Raw genomic sequence first — 13,778 nt, 5'->3', positions numbered from 1 at the left:
GTCCTCCACGAACATCGCAAATAAATCCGCGTGCCTATGGGTCGGTTTCTTCGTTTCTTTAATATGAAGATTTACTTTATCAACGTAGTTACTGTATAACTTACATGTGCGACATATTTCTAACACTCTTCCTTCCATTTTCTTTTTATATACTTATAATCGTACACATTTGTAAACATATGTTTCTTACTTAATACGGCAACGAATATCTCAGCAGTTTTTAGGGGCGAAGCTCCTTAAGGCGGCACCCGTTCGTCCCTCGTAGTCGTAGTCGTAGTCGTAGTAGTCGTAGTGCGTAACCAGTCTTGCGCTTTGACCTCCAAGGTGGTGCCGGTGGGAGATGTTTCCTTTGCGTTGTTGAACAATAAAAAATTCGCAGCGTGCGCGTTAACTAAAAGCCGACTTCTTCTGTCTCTCATTCCCCATTAGCAGCCATTGGCATGTTCCAGTAGGAAACGTTAGTAGAAGTAGAAGTGTAAGTGTTAGCTAAAAGCCGACTTCTTCTGTCTCTCATTCCCATTAGCAGCCATTGTTTACCTCCAAGGTAGTGCCTGGTGAGATTTCTCCTGTGCGTGATTAAACAATAAAAATTTTGTTCAAAACGCCGTTGATTGATGAAATAAACCAACGAAAGACGCCAGATGTTTTGTAAAAGCAAAACGAAAGAACGCCAGATGTTTCTAAAGCAAAACGAAAAGACGCCAGCTGCTTAACGAAAGACGCCAGATGTTTTCTAAAGCAATGGTTTTCTAAACAATGAAAATTCACAGCGTACATGTAAAATTAAAGTGAGCTGCAAATCGTCATAACTCATCGAACCTTTAGTATAAACGCGCCCGATCTCACGTCGGTGATGATGTACTGGGCAGAATTCACGGAAGATTCACGGTTTACCGATGTACCTCCGCCACGGAGAAAGAAGTATTTGAGGAGGAGAATCTCTCGGCCGCGGCAGCGCGCGAGGGCGGCGCGATAGCGTCACGGCGGAATGCGGTTACGCCGAAGCACGACAGATGACGCTTTCGGCCTGTTGCCATCTTTTACATGCTCTTCTATGGGCGCGACGCATAAAAATCGTGATAGCGCCTCATACATTATAAAATTTCTAAGATTTCTGTCTGTAACATCAATAGGTAGATATGACAGATACTTTAGCTGCAGTTACTAATCGATATTGCCGTAATTATAGGCCGTACAGCGCTTGAAACGAACTGCTAGTAGGGGCCCCTGAGCAGACGACGTCTGCCACCGCATGCACACGCCCCTCGCTCCTCGCTCGCATGTTCTGCGCGCGCATGCGTAGGTGGCCTTGGGAGGGAAAGTTCCCTTGGCGATTTGCTGTTTTTTTTTTTTCTCTCTTTAGCGCTCTCAGTGGCTTCCGCGCGTTGCGCCGGCGGAGCCGACTCCTCGATGTTTGCGCGCGCTTTTCACGCCGCGAAAAAGGAGTGCATTGCAGATTTCCACCAGTGCTACTTCAGGATGGGGCGGAAATGTGTCGTGCCGAACTGCAGCAGTGGGTACGCGTCCTGCAAGGAGAAGGTAATTACCTTCAAAGTTCCTAGAGACCCAATGAGGTTGGAAGCGTGGGCTCGCGCGATACCAAGAAATGACCGACAGCTGACGCCTCGTGACTACGTTTGCGAGAAGCACTTCTCGGACAGTGACACAGACAGGCGGCGCTATTATGGAGAACTTGGTGGCGAAGTTCTCCTTGACAAACCGAAACGGCCAGTGTTGTTTCGAGACGCCGTGCCCTCAATCTTTCCGCGCGCTGTCCCAGATACTTGTCTGCTGTTCTCAAAAAAAAAAAAAAAAAAAGACAATGTGAAATTTCAACCACCTAGGGTTTTGTAACGTGCACCTAAATGTAAGCACACGGGCCTTTAGCATTTCGCCTCCATCTAAATGCGGCCGCCGCAACAACCTAAATCTGAATTGATGGCATATAGGGTAAGTCCCATCATTCGTTGAAATAAATTATACCTAACTAATTGAGTTGACGTTATCAAAAATTATAGATTTCACGTTGTATAAAATATATCACGCTGGGAATTTTCCTGTATGTGACGCCATTTTTCTCGTTAATTTACCGCAAAAACTTGGAGTGCGCTTGAGCTTCGCCTTTGAGAGTAGAACGCGATAGCGTAATCGGGCCCTGTGCGCATCGCCTTCTCAATTGCTAGCCTCGCCGACACCGACGCCGACACCGGTATTTCTGCGAAACGGGCTCGTTAACGCTGTCGCGTTAAAACACATCCATTTGGGCGCGAACAGCGAATCGGTGACGAATGGCCTTGAACCGACGAGGTTCGTCGGAGAGCGCGGTGAGAGGGACGCGCGCATTTTTCCTTCTCCGCTGGCGGACTCTCACGACAGAGGGCGCGGGAGCGCTGTGCCCGATTTCGTGACTTTATTAGGGCGCCCGAGCGAGCGCAGTTTCGCCTCCTCAAGAATTCTTGCTCCGTGACCTCCGCAGCTTCGCCCACTCATCATCATTCACTCCGTGGATATGCTGTGATTTTTTTTAGATGACATTATGCTGTTCAACACTGTCGGGGATGAATTGCGACGTCGGATTGAGGACTTCAGGCGAGAAATAGTAAAAACTAGTATAGACAACCAAATGAATCAAACAGACAATAAGGCCAAGAAAATCCAATTAGCCTTTTCTTGGCCTAATTCTTTGTTGATTGGCTGCGTCTAACAAAGAAACGAGCCCCTCGAAAATAATCCCCTCCTTTTGTAAAAACTAATAGGGTCATATATGTACAAGACAAAATTTATGTTAGGTTTCAGGTATAATATGCCCTCCATCTTTGATTAAATCATCTATTGTAACAATTCAGACGTATAAAAATCAATGAATGACTCAGCTTCGTTCAGGTAAGAGAGAAGCGGATAAGCCAGTGCGATGCAAAGACCGAGTCTCTCCCCGCACGCCACAGCCACGGGCGAATGCACCGGGGCGCGCGGAACGTACTACAAATGAAGGGCGCTCTCTGACGACCAAGGCTGCTAAATATACGCTAATATACGATAAAAGAGTCGGTGCTCCCGTGAGCAGTCACGCTGTTGGCATGCCAGGCCAGGCCCTCCGTTCTTTCCCTCACCTTTCCCAACCTCTTCCACACAGTTATTTTGTAGAGGCCTTGTTTTCTTGGACCGGTGTCAAAAGTTGGCCGGCAGATATATTCGCGAGGGGGCACCTAGCTCTCGGATCCCTGTGCTGGGTCCTTTCGTCAGCCGAGGCAGACTGACCTTGACACTGAAAATCTGAAGGGCAGTGCAGCTCATTCGATGCAAACTTCACGTCTAGGATGGAAGGACACACTGTGACGTTTTAATTCTTGTGCGACCATCTCAATGTTTTGTTCAGTATTTTTCGCGCTGTCATTCTGCGACAATTCGCACGCAATGAACTTCACTACGCCGCTGAAGAAGAGCGCTAAGTATTAAAAAAAAGTGAAACAAAATTTTATTGCGCTTTGAGACCAGCTTTCCGGGTAATTGAAGGTCATACACTATTTTTTTAAAAAACAGCGGTAAGCTGTCGGTCATGATTTCACAACGCCGGCCATATGAGCTCCAATACGTTTTTATTCTTGCGAAAGTTACTTCAACTGATCAAGGTTTCGCGTGAGTAATTGATACATAAACGTGCTCTTATTGCTAGAGGCTGGCCGGCCAACCATGAATTATTTTTCTCTTGCAAGGCTATTGAACCTTTCTCATTTTCTCGGTTAAGGTCATACGTATCAATCGATTCCCGCCATTGCTAAACGGGTCAATGTTATGCATGCAAACTGCTGGTTGTCGAGATATGTGGTCGGTGATATTTATCTTCACTCGTAATGTTATTTCCCATTTTACTAGCACGTCTCCTAAATATGCAGTGAATAGCATGAGATAGATTGTGTCGCATATGCCTAACCGTTTTGACCGGTATATGTCGGCTTTTCTGTCGGAAAATTGAAGCAGCTATGGGTTCCATATATAGGTATTATCTAATGTATTCACATACATGTCTCCTGTACACATTGATAACGCCTCCATCAGGCATGGTATCGCTACTGAATCAAAAGCATTTCCATAACCCACGAAAGCCATATAAAGAAGTTTGTTGCACTCTGCCGAACTCTTAGTTACCTGATCGATGAATGACATGGATGTGGTCCATTTTAGAATACCCTTTCTGAAGTCAGTCTGTTGTATCACTTGGTTGAACTCAAACGCTGGCCTTATCCTATTGGAAGTTATTTTATAAATATTTAATTTTGAAAGCAAAATAATAGGCCTTATTAATCATTAGTAACGGGCCTCAATAATTATTCGTTTCTTTAACTACTTCCTTCTAATGCATCATAGTATAACGGTTGGCATTCTTTCAACAGTCAAGTAGACTAATCGGGTGTTGCGTATAAAAGGTTGCAAGCTTTTCAAGTATAACATGCCCTCCATCTTCGAATTGGCATGACATGGCAGTGTACTACATCAGACACGTAACACGGCCGATGATGCAAACACAACTTGTCTCCGTCAAGAGAGAAACGGAGCAGCGTTAGCTAGATTACGCAACTATACAAATATACTACGCGCCGCCAAGCCGGCAACATTGGAAACCCGCAACCGTCTGTCGAGGTTAGCTCTGTTTCGTGCTCGAGGTGCTGCCACTACCTGCGGGCTGGAAAAGCGAATGCGGGATCAGATGCTCGGTGAGCCGTATATTGCCCTTTCCAAAGATATTTAAGGTACAGCACCGACGAACGCCAAAAGGACCACGCAGGACCTTGCAAGGGCTGGTGCCCTGGCGATTGCTTCGGGCGGGGTAGCACACAGTGTCTTGAAAAGAACCGGTTTCAGTTGTGGACTTTCACCCTCGTAATCGGTAACCCACATCTGCTGCCTTCTCGCGTCGCGAACGTCCGCGCCTGCTTGGGCCCGATTATTGGCCGGAGCGTTCTCCTTTTCGATGGCAGCTCAGCTGTGTGCCGCGGCGTAAACAGACGGAGAGTTTCTCGAAGGTCCAAAGATGTTTTCAATCCACCAATCCCGTCTGACATTTCGCCGTTACAGTCGTGTCTAAGAGAACAAGTTAGCAAAACACGATCATAGATTAATTCCAGCATGCCCGTCAGCGATCCATCCTTGGTCACTGATACCGTCAAAGAAAGCAATTGCATAAGCAACGCGTAGGCTGAGACTGACAGCAGGTGAACACAAGGTGGCCAGACCGCCAGCTCGGCAAAAAGAAAGAAAGGTCGCATATGGTATACGTTCTAGGTCTGTTGACGAAAAAAAAAGGAGAAGAAGACATGCAATAAAATTTTCAAAATAAGAAAGAGGACACTGCGATTCATTATGCAAGGTCGGTAGTGCTGAGCGCCATTTTAGATTTTAAAAAGAAGTATTAACGTAAACAAACCTTCAGCATTTTCACATGTGTGCGCTACGCCACACGAAGGATTGGAGGCTGAAGCGGTGCGCACACTACATACGCGACGCGACGCTCTAGTGTATTCACAAAGTATACTTTCGAGTTTTCAGCTGTATACTTGGACATCATCAACGATGGCAGTCGTTTTGGCGACCAGCGGCTATAATCAAACGCTAACCGTAACAGTAACGCTTTCCCATGTGGCCCGTGGCCCTGCAGCGGAATGCATCACATATAAATCCCATTATACATGCGCACAGGTTAGCGGTTGTGGCCTGAAAAAACGTCACGTCGAAGTCTGCAAAGCTTCTTAAGCAAGCGCATATTTCTCGACCACCTTAACCTTTATCTTGTCTCCTAAACATCATCCTTGTCTCCATAGGCGTGCGCAGGGTTCTCCATTACGGGAGGCGAGGTTTCACCCCTCCCCATTGCAAGAGTACAAAACAAAACAAGCTTCTCAATGGACGCAAATATGAAAATGGACCAATGAAGTCCTCCTCCCGACGGCCTGCCTTTAGTCTGCGGCTTTCCGGGGTAAAGATGGGACGTGAATCGTTCTTGGAATGTAACGTCAGTGGTCCTCGGGCCATTGTTGTCGAAACTTTGCATCGCCATAACTCTGCACAATAGGCTACGACGAGAAAGGTCCTACTGAGTAAAGATATGGCGTTCATTTGGCACCCCCATTAAATGATTGGACAGGAGGGGGGGGGGAGCTTTTCCTTGCGCACGCCTATGCTTGTCTCTCCCACTTTAACTTGTGAGAGTGTACGATTGCCCAATAAATTTAGCGACCACGCACATACGTTTCCTTTTATCGCCTTTGAACAAGCGTTTGTTCGTAAATTTGAAAGTGCATAAGCATGATACACCTTGCAACGCGTGCACTTTTTCAGACTTGGGACGATGAACTGGCGACTATCGCTCAGCGGTGGGCCGACCAGTGCACAGACGGCCACGACAAAGAGAGGAGTGTCAGTGAGTACATAGCCACTTCTTGGAATCTGTCAACAATTATGGGTACTATTAGACAAGCACTGAATGAGTCACATTCTTTTAAAAAAATTTTCTAAAAGAAAACATATTCCTCGTCGCACTTCACCGTCAATTCCGCGTAAAAATCGAGCAGACACTGTTGCAAGTAGAAGAGCATAAGCCTCAATAAACAAAATGGAAGTTGAGGACCATAGATACGTTACAAGTGAAGCGATAAGACTAGGAACAATTCATGAATAGGAGGAAGTCTGAATGTTAAGGACAGCGGTAACCGTAGACCACTGAAAGAACAGCGCATCGTCCAGTGTACCATATTTCCTTCGTCTTTTTTGCGCCGTGTTTCTCCAGCTAAGCATGTACCAACTCGCCCTGATCAAAGTCTTGCCCATCGAAGGAAGCCTTCGCGCTGTATTGGTAATGATAATGATTGCCGTAACTCAATCTAAGATAAAATTCTGCCTGCACTGAACAAGGACCCATTGCTGACAAGATTCGCTTGCGACGGAACCTTGTCGCAGGCCGCTTCCACGTGGGCCAGAACGTAGCGCTAGTCTGGACGTACGACTTCGAGGACGACCTGCAAGACGAGCCTGACTGGGACTCCCAGGTCTACGCCTGGTACAACGAAGCCACAGAGTTCCACTTCAAGTCGGCCTCAATCAGCCCCTTCAGGTTCAGCAAGAAGCTTGGACACTTTACTCAGGTATTGCTACGACCAATGTCAACAGACCAATCGATTTAACTTTAGACAAATAAAAAAAAAAGAACGGAGAAGACAAAAGAAAACGGAGCCCTTAGTTTTTATTGCGCTGTCTTTCAAAACTTAAGTCATGTTCTACAAACGAGCCCAATTAGCACACCGTTAGAAAGAAATTTCATGGCAGATTCATCGATTTTTTTTCAACTTCACCTGACAGCACCTTTCAGCTATACCAAAAAAAAAAAACTTTTATAAAACCGATTTCCGCTTCATCTCTTGTCCAAAACTATTCTTTCCTTTTCTTTCATGCATACGCACAGGCACCATAGGTGCGCAAAGTGATACCGGAACTAGCCCATTCCGGACATGCCCGTACCGCTGGCGAACTTCAACTTTCATTTTCGATTACTCCTCTTCGCAGCTTGTCTGGGCCGACACACACAAGGTTGGCTGCGGCTATGCCTACTATCGCCAGCCTGTGCGGGGCCTGACTAAGATCTACGTTTGCAACTACGGACCCGGGTGAGTGGCCGCCTTATCTCAGCCTGCGCCCTCGCTATCTCTGCGGAGCATGGCCGATATCGAGGCTAGTGTGAGGGCTCCTTCTACACTGTAACGAGGCTTGCTCGAACGGTCACAACGGGGTGTCGCGTGGCACTATCGCTCTTCCTTACACTGATAATTGCGCCTAAATGACTCGGCGTGAAGTGTGTGTATACAAGCTGTGCAGTGTGCAAAGTGATATTATACATCCGTATCTCCAGAAGACTGCACGCGAACAGCACGTGCTTATCGAGAGTGGTATTGACGGATGACTGACAGATGGTTGAGTGTGGCCAGTAAACGATGGCTGCGCAATTGCAACAGGACAGAGACACAATTCGTTGTTTTTAGTACCGATGTCGCACGGTCTTTTTCGATCGCGATGGAGCCCGATGCGGACCAAATTTCTCGACCGCAGTTGGCTCGTGTCCGCAGCTTGAGCTAATAAGCCAATAAAGACCGCGAGAAATGTGATGCCGAAAGGGCCCAATCCATTAAATCACGATCGAAATTGCACCCTCTTACGCCAGCATAAGATGTAATAAAACAGGCATTATCACTGCAGTGGCGAGTACAGGGAAGTTAACAAGGCGTAAGCAAACAAAGCGTGTCAGAACGAAAAAATCCGGCAGATCTTTCGCATTGTGGGAACCATTTTGATCCGAAACAGTCGACGACTGGCATCCTTTGCCGTATTTTGTGCTTTGAGCCAAGCGTTACGGGGTGGATCGACGTCTTTGGGTAAATTTAGTACTTGTGCGCATATCGTGGGTTACCTGGCACATCGAATACACTGGCGTGTGAAGGGCAGCTCGTGGTGCGACGTAACGTCGGCACTTGCGTTAGAGCAGAGATGTCAGGGATGCTTGATGAAGTTGTGAAAATAAATGTACTACATATGGCACAGTTCCCAAGATATTTGACAGCAAACGCCTAATATTATTAGCTACACTGCAGTGCCGTCCCTGCTACCTCAAGCAGCGCGCCGGAATGTACACAAATGTTTGAAAACAGTGCTTGCCTGAGCTAGTTGGTTGCACATCGTGAGGAGGGTTTCCGGCCAAACGCATTGACAAGGACATCGAACAGCAGCGGTTTTCAGTCTTTCTTTCTTGCTTGAGACATAACGAAATAGCGCACGAAAAGACGACGGACGAGGCGAAAAAACAAACAGGACGAGCGCTGAACTTCAACTGACAGATGCCACATATGGAAAGTAACAAAGTGACCACGTGATGCGCAGAACACCCCTCAACGGAGCAACGCACTTTCATCCTTCCTTACATGTCGTGAGCGCGTCAAGCTGAACAGAACGATGCGTATGTGTACATTCCTTTCAAGGTAGTGACATTCTTTATATTCTACGCATCGATCCGTTTAGCTAACGAGCTGATAACATGTAAGGAAGGATGTTTAAAGCAAAAGCTTTTTAAGCGCACGAAGAACGAGGACTGAAGAACTAAGAATTTGGCAGGACAGCGCTTCAAATTCTTAGCTCTTCTGTCCACGTTTTTCGCGCGCTTAAAAAGCTTTTGCTTTAAACATGAATGTTCACCAACTAGCCCATCTCGCCGCCTTGGTGCAAGGAAGGATGGAAGAACACTTCAGAAGGGAAAACGTTTGGACGTGTTGGTTGTTCATCACGGGACAAGAAAGAGACCAGGACAAGCGCTCACTATCAACTGGTCTCTTTCTTGTCCCGTGTTCTTTTCTGCGCTATGGTTTCTGAAGAACGATGGAAGAAGTGCATTGCTCCGTTGAGAGCTGTTATGGTCAGTCTGTTACTTTCGGTCAGTCTGTTACTTTCTAAATGTGGTATCTGTTAGTTGAAGTTTGAGGTTCAGGAGAAGAAGGAATTTTGAAGCGATGAAATATTCTTGGAACACGGGGTGTCGCTGGAGCCGACGTTTCGACAAGCGGACTTGTCTTCTTCGAAGTTGTGCTTAGCGCGTGTATGTTCACATACACGCGCTAAGGTAGGCAGCGACACCCCGTGTTCCTAGGATTTTCCATTAGTTGAAGCTTAGCGCTCTTGTGTCTGTTTTTTCTTGTCCGTCGTCTTTTTGTGCGTTATTTCGGCATGTCTTAAGTCAGCCAGTACCAACTAGCCCAGCTCCCTGCGTTCTTATTTCATCATGTGTTCTCGTCTGTGCGTTTGTCTGAAAACCCTACTCAAAATGTTCGAATATGGATCTCGCCTCCTCTCCGCTCCCACTGAATCAGCCAGGTAGCTTAAAAAGCTTTTTTTGGTTTCATTAAGCGAACAAATACGCACTTTATCAAGGGCCATCGTATTACACTAAATTTAGGACACATATATCCATTGACATTAACTCACGTGTACATTGTGCAATGCAGCGCTAAATATGAAAACAGCTCCCTTGCAAAAATAATGATCTCCAGGCTCGTTTTGGCAGCTTAAGTTTAATTTACTGGAGAGACAGTAAGTCTGCATCAAATGGCAAATGCAACTATGTAGGTATCGTGAAATCCTAACGTCAGATGCATCATTGAGATCAATTTTGCCGCACTTAAGCACGAACTAGTCTCTTTTTCATATTTTATGGCGCAATGTCCCAACGCTGGCACATTTTTTCCCCTTTAGACAGAATGAAAGCGAACTGCGTAAGAAACCGTCGCTTTAACGGTACTTTTCTTGTTATTTTTGTTGCAGAGGTAACATCATCGGAGGGGCCATGTACGAACAGTCGCCAGTCCCCACGTGTAGGCCAGGCCTTGTGCCAGCCACCGGCACCTACAGCGGGCTCTGCGGTAAGTGCAATGCTCCTCAATCATAACGCCTCAAACATGTTAGGCGAAAACACCTCAGGTATAAGATTATAGTAAACAGAGAAATTAAAACTACAGCCCGCCCGAGTAATCAACATTAACTTATCCTAACCGTGTATACGGACCTGCCCATGAGGATCACTAATGTATAGCTTTGCTAGTCAATTCTGCTTCCTCTCCTACACTTGCACCAACCACCTAGCACGCATTTGGCATTCTTTTTTGTTCTTGTGATATAATAATCAAGTGGTGCCAGAGAAGATTGCAGCTGCACACTTGTGTAGTGCACTGATTTTGGCCAAAGTGAGATTCTTGGAAGAAATAAACAGCACGGACGACAAGGGACGGTGAAAGAAAGAAAGAAACAAACAAACAAGGCAGGCGTTTGTCGTGTCTTTTTTCCGCTGTCCGTTGTCGCAAGCGCTGCTTTCCTCCTCCAGAAGTATAATTTGCCCAACTCTTACTGGGGGATCCTTGGTTTCCTGGCGCACAGGGCTGGAGCAGAATTCCATTATGGCTTCTCGTTCCCTTCACACATAGCTGAAACTAGATTATGGCTCCTCGTTTTACTCGCACGTTTCGATTAGGTTAACTTGGACACATTGAGGAGAACTCTGTAACGCATGCCTGCACTTGTCAAGGAAGCCGTTTGAAATCATGCATCGTTTGCGTGCTCCTCGCAGACAAGGACCCGTACTACGTGGGCGACGACGAGAACGAGGACCTCGAGGACACGTTCGGTAGCAGCGCGACCCACGTCGTGGCACACAGTCCCTTCCAGACGTCGTACCAGACGTTCCTGCTGAACAGTCCCGCCGTGCACACCGTCTCGAGCACCCTTCCGTCGTCGTCCAACTATTTCCTGCTGGGCCGCATCCGTAGGACTTCTCCCGGAAAGCAGAAACGGAACGCCACGAGCACTCTCGTCTGAGCATCGTCCAAACGTGCAGTCAGAATCCGCTATAGGGGCCACATACCAACCAAGCTGCGCGTGCGCTGCAGTCGCTGCAAGCGAGTTATCCGCTAGGCAATAACAGAGTCAGTTCCATATGCAAGACGGAGGAAGTATCACGCATAAAAATACGTAACATATAAATTGATTTCAACGGAAGTGCAGTAGTTCCATCGCCTGAATAGCAGAAAATGAAAAAAAAAAAAAAATAGCGGCTGCTCGAAACGCGAACACCACTTCCTCGCACAATAAAGTGAACAGCAGATCGGCGACGCATCGAATGGGATGGTGCAAGCGGGATCACGACTTTCGTGCACGCATTAGTAGCAAATTCACGGCGCATAGTTGCAATATTGACTCTGTAAGTTTCTACGATAATTTCTTGGTTTCTGAATGAAGGCAAGGACGAGAAGAGCTGTAAATGTGTGAATGCAATATGCAGAGGGGCACAAAATGCGAGCAGTCCGAGAAACAACTCAGCACCTCGAGTCGGCCACGACCCTGCAACGCCAAAAAATTGAGAGCAAACGCACCAAGAAATGGAGCCAGCGCACCTGTGCTCTAATCGTGGCGTCAGTATTTACCTGCGAACTGCTGTTCCATATGAATGAACCTAGGCCGCCTGTAACGGTGGTCTAGTGGTAATAGTGCTCCACTGCATATCGGAAGGTCGCGGGATCGAATCCAGTCTGCGGCGGCCGCATTGCGATGGAGGCGGAATGCTAGAGGCCCTTGTACTTAGATTTAGGTGCACGTTAAAGAACCCCAGGTGGTCGAAATTCCCGGAGCCCTCCACTACGGCCTCCCTCAGGATCATATCGTGGTTTTGGGGCATGAAAACCCAACAATTATTATAAACCTAGGCTGCCTCGAGCGAATGCACGACCACAAGTGTTACAGCGGCAAGATAACGAGAACCCGTGGTTCTTTTCAGCCCCGCCAGCATCTAGCGCGGCATCCGATATGCGTTCACTATTGCCTATCTCAGTGATCACGCACTTCCGGTTCCCCGTAATTGAGGTTTCCAACTTCTGTCGCGACTGCAGCGCAGGCGCAGCGAGCCCTTCGTTGTGACACACACAAGTGAATGATTACAAGTGATTGTTCTACGACTTTACAGTCACAACTCTAAGTTCCACAAGGCAAAAAAAAGTAAAAAGAGGAAGAAATATAGAAATATTTACCGAGTTACGGCATTTGCGAAGAGCTACTGAAGTCACGGCAGTGCTAAGCATTGACGATCCTTCCTGCTCACATCAAGAAGCATCGTACTTGCCAAAGGCCACATGCTGTTTTGCACCCATGCTTGTCTGTGATACACCTCAAATAAGTGAGCGGCTCAATGAAATAAAGCAAGTAATCTATAGCACATAAATAATAAAACAACGATACAGATCCTTTCCTTGGTACTTGCAGGGTAAACGAAATGCTATATAGTGCAACATTCAGGCGTCGATAATCGTTAGTGGGCCGTACATCAGCATGCGTCCTATGCTAAAATTGGTATGTTAATTATAATTTCCTGAAACGCCCAAGTCTATGATTCAGCTGTCAGCACGACAATACGAGAATCATTAGCTCGACGGAAGGTTTCACACGTCTTTATTCTTTTCTACCTTTTTTTTTTTTAAATAATGATTCTTTAAAGCATCGCGCGCAACGGTCGCCAAAAGAAAGTCATGTGACGATCGCATTCTCATGTTGTGTAAATATATGCTCTACCACATCTCCCGTTCTCTGTGTGATAAGCACGCGTACTTTCATGTACGCGCTGCTCGTGTATGATATAATTTCGCAATAAAATTTTTTTGTATACGTTCTATATGCATTCGTTCTTTTCTTTGCGCTGTAGCAAAGAAACAAGCGACCACAAACGCCGGTACCTCGACAGCTTTTCTTTCAAGAGCATGCGACCTTTCGGGAAAAGAATTGAGCATTCCTCCGAAAGGAAAAGCTGCCGAGTCACACAAAAACGAAGCACACGTCGTATTAAAGGAACTCCGATCGCATTGCAGTGCTATTCACGCCTCCCTGGCCGTACGCAACAGAATAACACCGCAACAATTCATTTTCTAAAACGATTCACTTTTAACCGCCGAGCTGTTTGTTTAAGCCGGGCGCAAGGTGTAATCCGTGGACTGCGAAAACCTCGCTGAGCAATGACGTAACTCCCAGAACACGTGCGCACGGGCGCAGCTGGCGTGACGTCACGATAGTATAGTATAGACGCGTGACGTCACGTGACGTCACGCGTCTTCTATACATCGTCTTTATCATCTTCTGCTTCACTCCCAGAAAACGTGCGCCGATTTCTCCGACGCGAAATGCAATAACTCTGAGTTAAATGTAAACATTTCGAC

The 13,778-nt window shown here is 46.7% G+C and overlaps 1 protein-coding gene across 2 annotated transcripts in view; it reads left to right on the top strand.

Moving 5' to 3' along the window:
• Positions 1-13,231, top strand: part of LOC119393296 (venom allergen 3) — a 38,533-nt gene extending 25,302 nt beyond the window's left edge. For both annotated transcript variants that reach the window (XM_037660237.2, XM_037660236.2), the window contains exons 4-8: positions 6,334-6,415; positions 6,952-7,136; positions 7,555-7,655; positions 10,351-10,448; positions 11,150-13,231. In XM_037660237.2, coding sequence (XP_037516165.1) covers positions 6,334-6,415; positions 6,952-7,136; positions 7,555-7,655; positions 10,351-10,448; positions 11,150-11,397 — 714 coding nt within the window. In that variant the 3' untranslated portion in view covers positions 11,398-13,231. The remainder of the gene's footprint in view (positions 1-6,333; positions 6,416-6,951; positions 7,137-7,554; positions 7,656-10,350; positions 10,449-11,149) is intronic.
• Positions 13,232-13,778: the final 547 nt, after the last annotated feature.

This window comes from Rhipicephalus sanguineus, chromosome 5 (genome assembly GCF_013339695.2).
Source record: "Rhipicephalus sanguineus isolate Rsan-2018 chromosome 5, BIME_Rsan_1.4, whole genome shotgun sequence".
Lineage (NCBI taxonomy): Eukaryota > Metazoa > Arthropoda > Arachnida > Ixodida > Ixodidae > Rhipicephalus > Rhipicephalus sanguineus.
This window is presented reverse-complemented; position numbering and strand designations above follow the sequence as displayed.